An 18,432-nucleotide genomic window follows, 5' to 3' on the forward strand; every position below is an offset into this window, starting at 1 on the left:
GATAGATTGATTGATATGATTATTATTATGATTATGATTATGTTAGCATAGACTAGTACTCAGCAAGATTCCTAGCGTACCCTTTAATTCAGCCTATAGAGAAACGATAGGGTTTGCAGTGGAGCGATCAAAAAATAGACAATACTCAGACACAACTGAAGAACGGAACTCAAAAAACATAGTGGCTGTCGGTAATATGAAAAACTGAATACAAGAACCTCAAGCTATCGTGTCTCAAGGACCGTGGCTGAGGTGAATCAGAAAGATGATTCCACGTAGAGAAACTGTAGAAAAGATAGCAGCAGAGGGAGCGTAACGCAGTCCTCCGTGTGGCTCGATGATGATGAAGATAAGGAGCAGATCTGGAGCAGGAGGGGACAAATCTAGAGCAGAGGAGCAGAAGAGACAGATCTGGAGTAGGATGGGACAGATCTGGAGCAGAAGGGACAAAGTTGAAGCAGAGGAGCAGACTTGGAGCAGAGGAGCAGAAGTTGGGGCAGATCTGGAGGAGAGGATGGAGCAGCCAAGAGGCAGGAAGGAGAGGCAGAGAGAAGGCAACAGCCAGGAGGCAGAGAGGAGCAGATCTGAAGAGGAGAGGTAGAAGTGGAGCAAGCGGGGCTGCAACAAAGCATGAAGGAGAAGAGGAGCAGCTGCAGGTCCTGTCCTGTCAAGAGGAGTATGGGGGCTTGTGCCTTTATAGGCCAGACCTAGCTGGTCGGCCAGCTGGTCGGTGAGCCTGCCAACTGGTCGGCCAGCTGGTCGCGGTGGGCCTGCCAGCTGGTCGGCCAACTGGTCGGCCAGACCAGCTGGGCTTTCTGGCCACGTGTTTGGCTGGCCTGTAAGCTGTATTGGCTGATGTTGATAGGCTGGTAGATTGCCCCAGAAATTGGGGATTGTTAGTTGCTTAACACCCCCTCTCAATTGCCAATTTGGAGGGCAGACATTGTGAGCTTGGAGCGTTGTGTAGGGATGTAAGGCAAAAAATGCAGAGAAGGTCACAAGAGGAGTGCCCTTGCAAGGGAATTGTTCACTTCCTCAAGTGCCTGAGTTACACGTATGATACCATATAGAACTAAGAACATTGTGAAGCTTGAGAGAATAAGCCACCCCCTCTCAACGCCGAAAGGTGGAGGGAAAAGCAAAGGTAAAGAGCAAATATGTCGAAGCAGCACTGATAATCCAGAGATGGTAGGATTTCACCAAAGGAAGAGGTCGTAGCTGAACAGTGATCCAATGTGTGCCCGATCTTGAACCTCGGGAGAGAGGAGTCTATCCCCGCCTCCATGAATGTAGAAGAATTCGAAACAACAGTCATCAAGACACATCTGAACAGAAAGAGTCCCGCCTAGGGAGAACTTGTAGATCCTGGAAGTCGATGCCGATGGAGAGCTGGTAGAGGTGAAGGATCATGACCTCCTTGTTTGAAGGAATGGGGAGTGTCAAGCCTAAAACCGAAAAAGGAGGGAGGGATGGGTGTAGAAGATGGAGGTAAGAAAGGGAGGGAGGGATGGGAGTAGAAGATGGAGTTCTGAAAGGGAGGGAGAGATGGTAGTAGAAGATGGAGTTCTCTCCCTTAGTGCGCAGTGGAATGAAGAGGAAACTGATATGTTCATAGGAGTGATGCTCCCCGTACCTATGGCCTCCTTGAAGAAGCAAGATCTTTAGATCACCAGAGATCTGGGGTCTTTAGATCACCATGGCTCTGATACCATATAGAGAAACGATAGGGTTTGCAGTGGAGCCATCAAAAAATAGACAATACTCAGACACAACTAAAGAACGGAACTCAGAAAACGTAGTGCCTGTCGGTAATATGAAAAACTGAATACAAGAACCTCAAGCTGTCGTGTCTAAGGGACCGTGGCTGAGGTGAATCAGAAAGATGATTCCATGTAGAGAAACTGTAGAAAAGATAGCAGCAGAGGGAGCGTAACGCAGTCCTCTGTGTGGCTCGATGATGATGAAGATAAGGAGCAGATCTGGAGCAGGAGGGGACAGATCTGGAGCAGAGGAGCAGAAGAGACAGATCTGGAGTAGGATGGGACAGATCTGAAGCAGAAGGGACAGAGCTGAAGCAAAGGAGCAGAAGTTGGGGCAGATCTGGAGGAGAGGATGGAGCAGCCAGGAGGCAGGAAGGAGAGGCAGAGAGAAGGCAGCAGCCAGGAGGCAGAGAGGAGCAGATCTGAAGAGAAGAGGTAGAAGTGGAGCAGGCGGGGCTGCAGCAAAGCATGGAGGAGAAGAGGAGCAGCTGCAGGTCCTGTCCTGTCAAGAGGAGTGTGGGGGCTTGTGCCTTTATAGGCCAGACCTAGCTGGTCGGCCAGCTGGTCGGTGAGCCTGCCAGCTGGTCGGCCAGCTGGTTGGTGAGCCTGTCAACTGGTCGGCCAGCTGGTCGGTGGGCCGGCCAGCTGGTCGGCCAACTGATCGGCCAGTTTTGGTCAGCCAGACCAGCTGGGCTTTCTGGCCACTTGTTTGGCTGGCCTTTTGGCTGGCCTGTAAGCTGTATTGGCTGATGTTGATAGGCTGGTAGATTGCCCCAGAAATTGGGGATTGTTAGTTGCTTAACACAGCCCACTGAGGCTTGTATGAGTTCGCTTTTCTGTGCAATTCGTCCCATAGGCCCGCGAGGTCTCCCGTGGACGTTAAGCAATCCCAAAGCCTAGCGCGCCAGGCAAGGCCTAGGCAGTGCAGAAACTGTCCCACAATAGCTCTGCAGTAGGTGCGAGAGCAGGTAAGGGTGAGGCAGAGGGGCTAGGGGCACAGGCGGGGGGGATGGGAGGGAACCAGGGGGAAGGCTAAAAGGGCAGAGAGAAAGAAAAGAAAGAAAGATGTATTAACGTCCACGGAGGGCCTATGGGACAAGGTACAAAGTACACCAAAAGGATGATCTCATACAAGCCCCACTGGGCTGGAGCAAAGGGTGCACTAAGGCCCTTGCTGAGTGCTAAGACTGCTAAACTGATAGACTGAAAAACTGATAAGCTGATAAGCTCATAAACTGATAACTCTACAGAGCTCAATAGCTCAAGCAAAACCAAATATAACCTGGAGACTAGCAACTATCTGAGAGCTGTAGCATGCTGAGATCTAAGATCTGAGACTCAAGCTCAGAAGCCAAAGCCCGGCACCATGGTGGCTCGCCAGTGAGCAGTGAAAATGTCTCAGATCTGCGTTTGTTGGGCTGTGTCATGCTGTGGTGGCGGAAGGGGACGTGGTCTTCTTGATCTCTGAACCCACTAGGCTATGTTCAAAGTAACCCCACGCCTTGGGCGGTCTCCTCTGAGGAAAGTTGTGATAGGATGGACATCAATAGAGTGTGCTCTCGTCACTCTCCGTGTTGCAGGTGGTCTCTACATCCCTCTCTCAGTAATCCAGGCTGCACGCATGTCAGCTATCTCCTCCACCTCCATCCCGATGTGTCCTGGAACTGACTCAAATGCATAAAATTCTGTGACGTGATGCTGTGCTCTGTCAACCTCTCTGTCATGTGCCCTGATCGCCTCCTACTTCTCTCTGATCTATCGTAGTAGGGTCTCCCTGTGTCCACGCATCTGAAGTAGATATAGCCCAATGCAAACCTGATCCTGAAAGTGGATCAATCATGAGTGGACCAAAGCTGCTCCCCTCTTGGTACATGCAATGGTATCGTCCCTTGATCTCATAATAGGTTGGGCAGATACATAAGAAATGCTCCTTTATCTCAGTCACTCCTAGTGTGCAGCCGCTGCTCCCTAGGTATGCTTGATGCTCTCCCCGTCTCGATCCTCAACAACTGATGAGATGAAACACAGATCTATCCAATGGCAATCCTCAATGCATGCACTTCTCTATCCTCTAGATACTAGGGTCTGATGATGAATCCCTCCGTTACTGTCAAGAAGTGGTCGTGATAGAACTAGGACTTGGTGGTAAGCTCCTCAAGTCCGAGACGTATGGAGCTGAAGGAGATCTAACCGTATGATGCGGTTGATCTCATCTCGCGAGATCGACTCAGGGGATGCGGGGTGCCTATCCATCTAGATCATGCCTGGTAAACCATGTGGATATCCATGCATGCCATGTATCTGCTCCGCTCTCTGCTCGTCGTCTGGATGACTCCAAAGCCAATATGGGTAATCTCCATTGAGGCAAGTCCCAGACTCTCTGGATGAAAGTCACTGTCTGAAAGATGGCATCAATCTATAGGGGAGTCATGGCGAACTCTTCTTGTACTATCTCATGTGGAACTAAGGGCTTACTCCGAATCATCCTGTACCCCATAATCATCTGTAGCCGCTCAAATTTCCTCCACTTGGTCTTCGGTAAGTCACATCCACAGAAGGGTGCTGCATACATGGCCGTCTGTCGCACTAGTTTATCGAAGAGTCATCTCTTCGTTGGTGCATCTTGAAGTGTGCCTGAAAACACTATCTCTCTAATCGGGCGAAAGCACCCCGTCCTCGTGTGAGTCGTGCTTGGGCTGCGTGTGTCATCGTGAAAAGGGGTCCTGTGAAGACTGCTCCCAGATATGTGTAGGACTGCAATATCTCCACTGGCTCATCACAATAGGTGAATTTGAGTCAACGAATCACTGCATGTGAGGTGTTGAAGACCATAACCTTGGTCTTCCCAAGGTTAACTGTCAAGTCTCTCTCTCTGCAAAACACCTCTAGTGCCTCTAGATGTCCCTACAGCCTTTCCGCTGAGGATGATATGAGGACTATGTCATCAACATATAACAATATCTGTATCATGACGTCACCCAAGAGTGAACCCTCGCCTCCTAGGCGAAGTATAAAAGATGTGATCTCATCGATGTAGAGTCCGAAGAGGGTCGATGAGAGTAGACAGCCCTGCTTCACTCCAATCGTGCTCTCGATCAAGTCCGATGGACCGCCTGGGGCACATACTCTGCACATACTCTGCCTCTGGCTGACTCATATAAGCTCACCATGCCCCAAATCAGCATATTTGGAATCTGCATCTCTTATAGTCTCCTGACCATGCGGGAACGCGAGACTGTGTCAAAAGCCTTCCGAAAGTCTACAAAGCATATGTAGACTTTCTGATGTCTGGATCTCGCCTCCTCAATGACAGCTCTCAAAGAGTCTAAGGTAGAATGTTGCCTCCAGAATCCTGTCTATCCTAGTGCTCGCTACCCTCGAGCCTCTGTATGACTGTTGAGCTTTCTCTCTAGAACCGATCCATAAATCTTGGCCAAACCATGACCAATCATGAGGGTGCAGTGATTCCCAATCTCCATAGGGTTGCCAACTTTGTGTATCGGTACAATAGTGGTGGTGCTTCAGGTAGGTGGGAAGCCCTGACAAACGGCCTAGTTGAACATGTGTGCTAGGACCAGAGCTAGGACCTCCTGCCCATGTGCAAAGTGCTCAGTTTGTAGACCCTCATGATCCTGTGCTTTCCAGTTGTGTAGCCGATAGGGTGCAGACCGCACATTCTGTGTGGTAAACAAGCGACAAGTGGTGGGCCTGGACATAGAGGACATGTCCGATCGTGTCTACATCAAGAGGGAACATGCATACGTGTGCCAGACATCTGGGTCAATGATGGGGATAAGTGACTTCCCTTCCATTGAAAAACCCCATCTAGTGGTCACGTCTCCTCCTCGAAAAGATCTAACAATCTCATCCATATTGTGTGTGAGAAAGGCCAGCCTCTTGCGACGTGTCAATCATCTCCTTTGTGCCTCAGATGCTGTCAGATGTCCTAAGGTCTGCTCTCATATGAGGTAGGCTCTCGCCTCTCTACACTTAGTATCAAACCAAGGGTTTTGAGGTGTCTTCCCATATCGGACTCGCATGGATCAGGTCATGGGAAAGGATCTGGTGGCAACGTCTTATACCACTGAGACAAGGGTGTCCAAGGCGAGTGCGAGATCTATGTCATCCTCAAGTAGGGTTGGGAGTGCTCTGGCTAAGTGACTCACGTACACTGGGTCGAGGGCAAGGTCAAAGTAGATCTAGACACGTGCAGGGGTGATGGGGGCTCTCCCTGTGGGTGGCATAGTGACAGAAACATGGAAGGCTAGGTATGATTGATCGGCTCCGAGACCAGGAGCACAATGAAATCGTGTATCCGTGATACAAGGGCTAGTGGGCCTAGTAAATAGTCCATTGTACTTGACCCACCGCCATGTGGGAAACAAGTGAGTCCACCAAACAATGGCCCTCTCTGAAGACCATTATAGATCATCAAGTCACGGACTGCCCCCAAATCAAGTAGATGTCGTCCATACCATGTCACCTGTGGAGCATCTGCAGAGTGTCGCAGTATTCCTAGCTTAGCTGCATCTAGCTCCAAGACTATGTGGGAATCTCTATCATCTGTGAAGTCAAGAAAAACTACATGTCTATCTCTTGTCCGTGCATTGAAGTCTCCTAGCAGAAGGATGTCTCCTTGCCTAGAGGACTCCGTGATTTCATCATGGATCATCTCATATGGACTATGTCCCTCTGCGGTGACCTCTTGTGCATAGGAAGACGTGTCTAGAGGAAAGTAGCATATTGCCATAAAGATGGTCGAACATCCAGGAGCTGAACTTGTATCCACATGTGTCGTGCATGCTCCTCTCCCCGAACCACAAATATAAGCGGCCTCAACTGTGATTTGAAGAGCACAACTACCCCCCAGAGCCTCGTACTCCGCTATCTCTCCTCAACTCCCTCCTATGAGCCGACTCCCATGTATATCATGTCACCGTGGGCAGCCCTCTCTCTGGGCTCTCGTGCATCTCAATGTAAAAGATCATGTCCCTATCACTATGTTTCCCGGAAGCCTCTGGGATCAGACCATAATTACAAATCCATACTGCTATTTTCAGTCCAGTGTGTGTACTCATTCCATGGGTTCGACACCGTCATAATTCCCCCTCTTCCTTTTCTTCCTTATCTTCCTTGTCTCCTCTATCTCGGATGATCACTCTACCATCTTTGTATGCTGCCCATTTCCCTGCTTCTCTTGCTGCCATTACTCATACCATTCCTTCCCTTCGATGCTCTTGTTGTAGGAGGGTGAGATCATCATCTAGATAGATTCTGGTCCCTTTCTGTGTCACTCTTGTGCTCATGAGAGTCTTCCTATCCATGACTGTCCTGAACTTCAACATTAGTGGCCTTGTAGGTGCTTCAGGTTTGCCTACTCGCCAGGCTTGTCTCGCATGTGAGATTGACCCCCATTTTTGTGAACAGTACATCTGCCATCGGTGTGTCCCCCATTGTTAAACCCCTCATGAGGACATTTAATGCCTTGCTCGCCCTTCTCTTTTCCTCCTCGAGTGCCTCGGATATAAATTCTTTCTTTGGGGCTGTTGTCCCCTCTTTTACCACATCCTTCCATTCAAGCATCTTGGCTTCCCCTTGCTGATTTGTTGCTTCAGTTCAGTGTGCGTGCCTTGCATTGTTTCTTGCAAGGATTCAATCTCCTTCCTGAAAGTGCCATTCTCTGTTTTCATCTCTTCCACTGCTTTGCAGGTGCCTTTCGGGGTCACTTTCATATCCCTCATTTGATGTACAAACTCTAATGCATTTACTCTGTCTTGGAGCTTGTTTTTTTCAGATATCCATACAGCTTTTTCCGTTATCCATTCTTCTTTTTTAGTCTTTTCTTTTCTCCACTCTTCGATTTTCCCTCCATGTTTTTCTACCTCAGCTAGGGTCTTGCCCACATGTGTCTTCTCCGCAAGAAGGGCCACGCTTGTGAACTCTAAGTTGTCAATTTTGTCAATCAATGCAAGGCATGTCTTTTGGAGCCTGGTGAGGACACTAGATGTATTATTTGGAGTTGTCCCTGCTGTGTAAGCTGTCATGGCATTTTCAAGTGCTTGTTTCCCCCAAATGTCCTCTACACATGCTCATGTAGGCATTGTGCAAAATCACTATTTAGTCTATGTTTTGTTTGTAGAACTGTAAAAGTGCAGAAATAAAGAGATTCCTCACATATTTACTGCTCTCGGTGATCTTCAAGCATTATGGTGATTCCCCCCTGTCCTGTGTTTTCTCAAAGTTGCATTTTGTGGATAAGCTGTTGAGGTCTCTTTTTCTCTGCACTTTCTTGATTTGAAACTGGTCTTTCTGATTATTTGGCAGGTCTAGGGGCTGGCTGGATGGAGTCGAGGTGCCAAGGGGCCAAGGGGGCTGATGGCCACCCCTTGGCTTGGTTGTGAGCTTGGAGCAGCACCCAGGTGGCACCACAATCCACCTGTGGCTGGAGCGATGAGGCGCAGCCCGTGTGGCCTTGCATGGGTCCTTTGTGGCCTGCACGGGTCCTTCATGGCCAGGTGCCTTTGTGGTGGTGGCAGCAGAACAGTCCACACGAGGGGGCCGCACAACAACAGAGACACCCACGAGGGCCCAGACAGCCAACAACACCTACGCAGGGGGCCGGGGGGGAGCGCACACACAGAGCTAGGGGAGAGAGGGAGCAGAGTTGAGCGAGGCTGGGCAGGGGGGGGAGCTGGGCTGAGCGGAGAGCGGGTAGAGAGAGGGGGAGGGAGCGGGAGGGGGGGGGGGGGCTGCTGTGTGTGTGCGCACTTTGGGAGGAGTTCATGGAGCAGGTCACTTTGCAATTGTCATGCCTTGGGATCCTCTTTTTGATCCAGTGCACTCCCTCCTCCACTACTGTCCCGTTTGGGTTACTCTCAGAGACTTACCAGTTCCGCTTCTTCAGCATGCCTCTTCTCTTGCAACTCTACTTGGCCGTGTTCTTTTTATTCCAAAGCAGGATTTTCTGGTCGCAAGCAGAGATATTCGGGTATGTGTTCTTTGGGATATGGAGTAACTCATACCTACATGCCTGGAACTGGATTTTGGATTTTCACATTCTCTCTGGATTCCTCTTCGTTTTACCTCCTTTCCCAGTGCCTGTTATAAATGTCACCAACTTGGCCATTTTGCCAAAGCATGCCCTTCTTCTTCTTCTTCAGCTCTTGCTCTACAGACTTCTGCTCCTCCCGGTTCCTACGGTTCCTATTTCTTCTTCCATCACACAAGCAGTCCGGCATTTCAAACCTGCTAAAGTCTGGAGGAAAGTTCAGGAGGCTACGTTGGTTCAAGATTCAAATCCTTTTGCTGTTTTATCAGTTCCGGATGCACTCCCTACAGTGCTAGCTTGTCAAATTCCTTGTGATCTGGTTTTTGTTACTGCTTCGACGTCTAAAGATGTTCTGACAGCTTCTTCTTCCTTGCTGCAAAATTCTGCTGTTATGCAAGAAGTGGAAGAGAATCTACAGTCTCCTTCAGCTCCAAATACTGTTATTCCGGATGCAGATATTGTTATTCACTTTCATGTTCCTTCCCCTGAGAAGCCTGTTGGTATGCCGGCCCCTTTACAGAGCCTCTCAGTCTCGGATCCGGATGTTCCTTTTTCCTTGGAGTCTTTTCATCCTTGGTTGCAGCAGGTTTTTGACCCTATGGTTCAGAAGTTTCGGCTGCCCGAAGAATCACAAGGGCAAAAAGCAACTCTGTTTTATTGATGGCACTGTCACTCCCTTGCATCAGTTTTTACAAGACAATAGTTGAAGGATGATGTTTTGTTGAAGTCTCCTCCAACTGATATGTAAAATTTTTACTTGGTTGCCTCATGAGTTTTTCTCTCTGAGGTTTTACTTGTAACTTTTCTCCTTGTACTTATTGGTGGGTTTTCACCTCTTTTGAGGTTTACCACGCAAAAATAAAAGATTTCACTAAAAAAATGTGTGTGTGTGTGTGTGTATGTGTATGTGTGTGTGTGTGTGTGTGTGTGTGTGTGTGTGTGTGAGAGAGAGAGAGAGAGGCTGTCTTTTCCTCTTTGCTCTTCTTTAGCTGTCAGCCTTCCTTCTGTATAGACTTTTTTCATGTTTTCTATGCCCTTGCATTTTCCTCTCAATTTCATTTGCCTTTCCATTTTCCTGGATCAAATGGCAGACTGTCCTAATGAGAAGACTTTTCAAAAAGACAGGTCGGTTTCCAACAAAGAAGCAGTTGATGGGTCAGGATGACCTTTTTTATGCCTCTGCAGAGGCTCGGCTTGTCTACGAAGTGATGCATGAAGGTTTTGAGGATACCCGCAAGGGTTCGAAATATCCACTTCCCACTACAGGTATCATGGTTGAGGTAGATGACATCTTTGATCCTGTCAAGGAATACGCCAAGCATGCCATTATCATTTTCTTTCCTGGACGTATGCTTGCTGCTGCGGATGCGGGCAATTGGTTGACTAGAACCCTAGGTGGGTGTTATGTCAAAAAAGTCCACTATGCAACGAGAGGTTTTTTTGAGATCATCATGGCTGATGAAGAGCACATACAAGCTTTGCTGGAGCACTCTCCACTCTCTTATGGCCAACAGATGGTCCATATCTATCCCTGGTCTCCTACTAGAGATTATTAGGCATTGATTCGACACCGCTTCCCTATACGGGTAGAGGTTGTGGATTTTCCTCAGAGCATGGTGTCTCTATTGCTAAAAGTTGCAGCTTCTCTTGGCAAGGTGGTTTGTCCACTAAGACCAAATGGCAATTCGAATTGCTTTTACATTTTGTGGGACACGGATACTGTTGAATAATGTTTCCATGGGGAGTGCTTTTTACAAGCTGAAATGGGGGCTGTTTGCAGGAGCTTGCTTTGAATGCAAGCAGTTTGGGCATATGGCTTCACAGTGCCCTTCTCAAGCTCCCAAACTACCACTGCAAGCGGAAACAGTCTCGCCTCCAAGTAAAAATTTGAATGCCTCTTTTGTAATGTAAAACAAAGGGGTCAAACAGTTTTTTGTTGTCCAAGATAAAGGCAAAGCCCCGGCTACCTCAAATGCTCATGTTTCTCTTTCTATGCCTTCGGCATCTCAGCCTCAAGTGAAGGGCGAAAATTTGGATGAAGCATGGCAAACTCCTAGGAGACCTTTGCCATCCAGGACTTGGAATAGTGCATCCTCACACGGCAAAACCCCTGCCGAAACTTCTGTAATTGGTTCGACTCGGGCAACAGTCACTGCAAATCATACCCTCTTTCCTAAAGAGGAAGTTGCTTCTCTTTTATCTTCTCCTCAAGCTGATTCGTTTTCTCAAGGCAGAGGCCCTGACCTTGAGTTGGAGATGCAGACATAGTGAGATTGTTTGTTTGTTGTACATACTTGTCTTATATCTGTAAATATGCTTGATCACATCAAATGCGTTACACTCAATGTACAGGGTTTGTGTGATCATAGAAAGTGGAAACTTGTGTGGATGTATATCAGAAAATTGCAGCCAGGCATAGTGGCCTTGCAGGAACATGATCATCACATGTATGCTCGTCACACAGGACATTTTGCTGGTTATGATATTTTCTATGCGGGAGAGCACTCTTTCTCTGGAGTAGCTTTTTTGGTGAGGTGTGATCTTCAGCCCGTTGTGACTCTCAGTGATCACCATGGTAGATGGATTATTATGCAATGCCTGATTCAAGGAGAAATTTTTGAATTTGCATCAGTTTATGCCCCTTAATCTTCCAAAGGTCGAGCGTTGATTTGGGATGCCATGCATAATTATCCGTGGAGGCACTATGCATTCATCTGTGGTGATTTCAACAATGCTCCACAACCGCGAGATAATACTTTAAGCCACACTCATATGTTGGCTTCTGAACAGCACGCATGGTCTGACTTTTTGGTTCAGCTGCATTTGGTTGATCTCTAGAAGGAATTACAGCCCACACTCCCAGGCTATACCTTTCAACACAATGCTCAATCTTCCTATCAGACACGCCTGGACAAATGGTATCAGATTGATCCGCAGCATTGTGATGTCTTTACTTGTCAACTTTGGGTTGATCATGCCTTCATGTATTCTGATCATGCACCTCTTTGGTTGAGGCTCTCCATGCATGACTTTCCTGATGACCAATTGCCTTGCAAAAGGCTTTTGTTGGTGAATAACAGTTATCAAGAACATGCTCATTTTAAAGCTATGGTTTCTAATGCCATTCAACCTCTCTCTTCTCAAATGCTTTTTGATCTGGATTATGCATGGCAGGCTTTTGTTGCTCGAATGCAAGCTATGATTCGGGACTATGGTAAATCATTTATGCGAGCCACACGGGAGACTGTTGTGCATGCTAAACTCACTTGCCAAAGTCTGACTAAGATTAGTCACCTTCGGCCTTTGTCTTCCGATGAAAGCATGCACTTATATCATGCCAAATTCTGCCTCCAATCAAATGATAGAAGAAAGCTAGCTAAATGGAAAACCCGATCACGACAAAGTGCTTTTTTGGATAAAGGCTGCTCTTCGAAGCAATTTTCCAAAAGTTTGCATTACAAACAACAAGCTGCAAATAGTTGTCGAGTCCGGATGCCTCATGGTCCTTGGTCATCATCTCAATCTGAACTTGCTATTTTTTGTGTGCAAGCACTTCTCTTTCCATTTTGGGCATGTGGACTTCCCTTCTCCTCAGATTTTGTATGCACGTCAGCTCCTTTTACAACATGTCCATCCAATTCCTTCTCAAGCTCAGGCCTTGGAGCTGGAACTTCCCTTCACTGAACGAGAATCGTTAGATGCAGTTAAATCCTGTGGTAGATGGAAATCTCCAAGATGGGATGGCCTCACTGTTGAATTCTTTCTTACTTTTTGGGACAACCTCAAATCCCCTCTCCTGCAAATGGCCTGCAAATGGCTAATTCCGATTGGGAAAATCAGCAAATGCCCCAGTCATGGAAAAGAGACTCGTAAAGCTCCTTCCTAAGAAGCAGATTTTTTATTTTACCACTGATTGGAGACCAATCACGCTTATGCCAATCATTTACAAGGTCATAGCTAAAATGCTTGTTGACCGTATCAAAGGCTATCTGCATGATGGGCTGCATCCTTCTCAATATGGCTTCGTTCCACATCATGGACAATATTGCCAATGCTTATGTTGGGATTGAATATGCCAAGTACACACAACAGGATGTTTTACTCTTACAGATTGGCATTGCCAAAGGTTAGTTCAATGGGAGTTCATCTCGCAAATAATGCGATCCTTGGGCTTTGGAATAAAAATGCAGCAGGTTATTTATTGGCTCTACACGGATAGCAATGTTGCTTGTATTCTTTCTAGAGACATCTCAGAAGAGTGGGCTCTTTGTAGTTCGGTTCGTCAAGGCTGTCCCCTTAGTGCCTTACTATATGCTATTGCTACTCATCCTATGCTGCAATATATTGATCATCTAGTGGCTACAGATTCTCTCCATGGTTTGGAACTAGTTGAAAATCACAGCATGGTTGCTCAGGCTTATGCTGATGATTCTTTCTTTACTCCAAGGAATACTCTGCCTGATCTTTCGGCTTTGATGCAAGCTCTTTCATTTTATGGTTTGGCAACTGGTCTTCATGTTAACTTTCAAAAGTCTAAGCTACTCCCATTGCATCTTCAAGACTGGCACAGTCTCTTATGGCCAAGGGAGATCATCCCACCCACTCAGTTGGTTCGACACCTTGGTTATCCTTTGGGTTAGAGACTTAGTCGTCGACATCAAATTGATTGGGTTCTAATCAAGCACTGGAAAAAGCTTGAATATTAAAAATTGGCAACATGGCCTTTACATGTTCGCCTACATATAGTGCAATCCATACTTGTTCCATAAATTCAATTCTATTCGCCTTTGATCATATTCACCAAGGCAAATCTTGATTCCTCTATGTCTATCATTATGGAGATCTTTTGCCGTTCTAAACATGGCAGAAAAAGTCTCAGGCTGCTTTCGGTGCATCGAATTTGTTCCCCTAAGATACATGGCGGTTTGAATATCACTAATATCCAAGTGCACATCCTTGCTCACAGGGGAAAAATGTTGCTGCAATTTCTGACGGGTGATCAGCCCTGGGCTCTCATGATTCAATCACTGCTCACACATATCAGTACTCCTACTTTTGGCCATTGGCAACCCACTCAGTGGGTTTTCTTATTTGGGTGCATTGATGGCACTTTGCATGGCTGCCCTATGGTCTCCAAATTGCTTCTTGACTAGAAGCATATTCTGTCTCACCTGGAATGGCATGGTCAACAGTCTCTGATTGGTCATTCTTTGCGGGCTGAAAGCATTCACTGGTAAAAAGTTTTTCAGCCTCTGCTTGCTTTACAGGAGCCTCGCCGTTCTTAATTTATTTCTTTTAAAGGGATCAATACTGTTGCTGATGTTATTCATGATGATGGCTCTATGCTTCCCTTTTCTCTGGCGGTTCTCATTATCGTACTTTGTGGCAGCAAATCACTTGTATGCTTTCACCTTTGGTCCCGATTACCCCTTTGGAACTCCAGGATAGATTAGAGGATTGGAATCTGACTTCCCTTGGGTCCTCCTCTCATCCTTTGAGGCTATCTCATATTATTGTGCCTGCATTATACAAAATCCTTTTGCCTCAACCCTGGGTTTCAAAAAAGGGTAATTCTATTTGGCGATTGAATCAGCCAGCTAAGTGGTGGAGGAAAAGACTGCGGGAACTTTGTGCATACAAGCTTCCACTTCGACAACAGGTTTTTTTATAGCGAGTGCTTCTGGGAATTTTTCCATCTGGACAGTGGTTGGCCCGTAGGCACATTGCTCCTGCTTTATGTCATCGGTGTCTCACCTCTCAGGGGACTGTGCCTCATTTATTCTGGCATTGCCCGTCTTCTCGGCAGGTTTTGGATTCTCTTCGACAGCGGCTACGAGCGAGATTCCCGACTCTTTTCTTCGGGAAATTTTTCTGGTCTTTGGCTCTCATCCACAGACCGCAATTGTAAAGTCTTTAGTGATCCCAATTTTTATTTGTTTGCTTACTTTAAGCGTTCTCTGCAGCAATCTTTCTTTAATTGCTTGCAGACTTGCCGGATAGATTAGGATGTATATTTGGCTTATACCGAGATCTTCAGTTGATGTATTTTCTAGCGCCTCTTTTCTGAGGTGACTATTCTTGTAATATAATCAATCAAAGTTTTCACTATAATAAAAAAAAGTGTGTGTGTGTGTGTGTGTGTGTGTGTGAGAGAGAGAGAGAGAGAGAACCTTCTCGCAAGTGTCAAACCAATTGTACCAGTGCCACAAAACAGATCAAGCACTATCTCTTTGTTATCTCCTTGCAGAAAAGCTGCTTCTTCGACAAGTCGATAAAGTACCTCGGCCTGTTATGCAAACAGTTTTGTGCAGAAGAGCACCAATAAAGTCAGAACCCTCAGAAGGTGTATTCTGCAAGACAAGGATAATACCAAAGAGCTGTCGATTTATCATTTTTGTACTGTTATTGCACTAATTCCCATTATCTACTGACAAGAACAGCCATTCACACATGCCTATTTTCCTATCACACCTCACTCAGCCAAGATAACTTAATCAAAATATCCAGGTTTGATATAACTAATTTTGGTTAACCAGCTCCAATTTCACTGCATTCTGATAAATAAAACATAGCAAAGTAAAAAGAGTAAGCATGTAACCTGACGAGGGTTTGTTTGGAAAAAGGAGCTTGCTGATATCTCAAATACAAGGCCGTTTATGCACTCTGTAATTGTGGAGCTTCCATACAAGACATGCTCTTCTTCCCCAACGGATGTATTGCCAATACGTGAGTTTATATTATTCACCACACTAACCTGCTTACAATGAGATCACCATATCTCCTTCAGGTATCACAAATGACATCTGCAAGTTTTCAACCAGCACATTTGCTACAGCAACAGTCCTTTGTTTCAAAGCAACACTTTTACAGATGCAAAACAGGTCACACAAAATATCAAATTGAGATATTAAAGAATTCAATCATCTAAAGAATCAGAGCTTGCTCTTGCGGTTTTCATTCATACTTAATGAAGTAATCTCTTTGAAAAAAAAGAATTGAATCATCTAATTGAGTTCATTCTTTCAAATGTAGGCCAAAACATTCCTTATCTCTGCAAGATTAATGTGACCATCCATCCATACATACATGGACACATAAATACATGAGTACATACGTGTGCATCTACATTTAGATAAATACCACTATGTGTATACATGTATATACAATACATAGATCTGTCCGAACTCCATGGTGCTTAGCCATGACGAAGGCTAGCATTAAAGGAGAAGGCTGATTTAACAATATGTATGTACATGTCTATACAATACTGATCTGTCCAAACTCCATGTCAAATGACTGACTCAGCCATGACGAAGGCTAGCACTAAAGGAGAAGGCTACTTCATCAGCACCCGCGCCGCATAGGTCGCAACAGTAGCAGGTTGAGCCACCACAGCAGCTCCGCCAGGTTGTCAGGTCGAGGGGATCATCAGTAGTTCCAGTCAGCAAGCCAAGGACAAGCAGGGTCGAGGCACCCTGAACTGGGCTGAACCCTTGGCCTATCTCTGAGGGTTAGTCTCAGTGAAGGGGCTGTTCATTGCACAGGCCAAAGATGGAATTCCCCAAGACAAAATTGTTTCAAAAACCCCAGCCAGCAAGAAGCCCTCCTACGCTGCTATAGCCTCAACATCCTCCCCTTATGCCTCGAACTACCACAGATTCAGAGAAAATGTGACCCACATGAGCAGATCTACTTCCTACAACAAGAGCTCAGAGATGCAAAGATGCGCATTGCTTCTCTGGAGAAGAGAGTTTCAGAAATGAAGATCAAGGGCGGGCAGGAAGTAATCCAAGAGGTTTTACAGCAATGTAAACAGCAGCACCTGCAGCACAGCTGTGACCAAAGTACAAGAATTAGTTACCACTCAGCTCAGGTCTGTGAAGCAGGGACTGAATAACAAGATCAACAAATGTGATGTCTACAAGGAGGTAAAAGAATGAGAAACCAAGGCTGCTAATAATTGGATTGTATGCATAGGTTGGCTGCCCAAGGGCTGGACTCTAGAAGGAAGCATGGAAACAAAGGTTGAACATCTCAAGAAGACAATCCCCCAGATTGAGTGGTATTCAGAAGAGAGATTATGTCCACCAGAATTGGAGCACAAGTAATAACCTTTCAGTACAAAACAGCAAGGAATAAGGTCCTCAAGACAACTAACAAGCTGAGAGGTACCAGGACGTGGATTTCAGAGGAGCTCACCTCCACTCAGCTCAAGGCAAGAAATGCAAAATTGACCAAAGTAAAAGAAGCTCGAAAGGAAGGGAAATGGGCTGTTTACCGTGATGGGATAGCACTAATCAGAGACTCCAGATCTCGACCCAAAGATTCTCAGTCTGAAAATGATGTAATGAAGGGCACTTCATGATAGGACTAGAATTTAGTAGTGTGCTAAACACACTTAGTTTGGTGAAATCAAGATGTCATTGAATCACCAAAAAACAGTCCCAAAGGATGGGACTACCAACCACAAACATCAAAAGATGCCATTATATGACAAAAAGGTACGATAATCAAGATCCTGGGCATACACACACGGGTAAAAAAGCAAAAAAGCTTTGAAAGATAGAAGAACTACTAAAGATAGAAAGGATTAGTGCAATATCTGCCGCAACTTGGATAAAACCTCACAAGTTGAATTGCATGCCTGCAAGTACGTAGAATGCGAGCGTGTGCGATCACGCGCAGGCACAATGTGAGTAGGAGCCAAGCATCTCCACAGCAATCTTTCTTTGATTGCATGCATGCGCGGTATCTTGATTATCTTGCTTTTTTGTCATATAATGAGACCTTTTGATGTTGTAATTACATGTCCCTTTCTTTGGGACTGTTTCTTGTAATATTGAAACAAATAGATTTCACCTATTTTTTTTTTAAAGGTGAGTATGAAAGAACGTGTGAGTGAGTATGAGTGGGAGTGGGAGCGGGAGTGGGAGTGGGGTTGGGAGGGGAGGGAGTGGGGTTGGGTGTCTCTGTGTGTGTGGTTGTGCGTGGGTGTGTATGCTGTGTGTGTGTGTGGTGTGTGGAGAGAGAGCAGCATGGCAATTTTCTGCATCATGGTGCTCTAGGACCGCTCAACTTGCCGAGTTGCTTCTCCCGAGGGTTTCACCTACTCCTGCAACCATGTTACCCTTGGCCAGGCTGTTCGTTTCCATTCCTCGGTTCCACTTTGTGTACCTATCTAACCCCTCCAAACGCTGAATATTGCATACGATGTATGGTTTAAGTTGGAGGATCTCTACACAAGGGCTTCAGCACTGCGAACTGTCAATTTGCAGGGACAGCTCTGCCATCTCAAGTTCCCCACAGCAAGCACCATCCAGCCATTCTTGATGCAAGCTAAGGTTCTACATACAATGGGTACTCCCTTCACATCTCTCCAGTTGGTGGCTCTCATCCTAACCAAGCTTCCACCACAGTATGACGGTCTCTCGAGCTTTGAGGTGCCAGGTCACAACAAGTCAGTTGGACTTTGATGACTTGTGCTCCCAAAGAGGAGCCAGTTATCGGATTCGGTTGAGAGCACCATCGGTGTGAACCAAGGATGCCCTCTATCACTAACTCTCTTCATGCTTTACATCCCCCTTGAGGCTTGTATGAGATCTGGACACGAGTGGGAGTAAGAGG

The 18,432-nt window shown here is 46.3% G+C and overlaps 1 protein-coding gene across 1 annotated transcript in view; it reads right to left on the reverse strand.

Annotated features, from left to right (window-relative positions):
• LOC147891098 (RNA methyltransferase family protein) overlaps nucleotides 1-18,432 on the reverse strand; it is a 78,894-nt gene that overhangs the window by 30,486 nt on the left and 29,976 nt on the right. The window contains exons 6-7 of the mRNA XM_087389994.1: nucleotides 15,407-15,562; nucleotides 14,979-15,094 (exon numbers count right to left, since the gene is read on the reverse strand). Coding sequence (XP_087246120.1) covers nucleotides 14,979-15,094; nucleotides 15,407-15,562 — 272 coding nt within the window. The remainder of the gene's footprint in view (nucleotides 1-14,978; nucleotides 15,095-15,406; nucleotides 15,563-18,432) is intronic.

This window comes from Dipteris shenzhenensis, chromosome 18 (assembly GCF_047967505.1).
Source record: "Dipteris shenzhenensis isolate YYH24624 ecotype China chromosome 18, Dip_SZ_1.0, whole genome shotgun sequence".
Classification (NCBI taxonomy): domain Eukaryota; kingdom Viridiplantae; phylum Streptophyta; class Polypodiopsida; order Gleicheniales; family Dipteridaceae; genus Dipteris; species Dipteris shenzhenensis.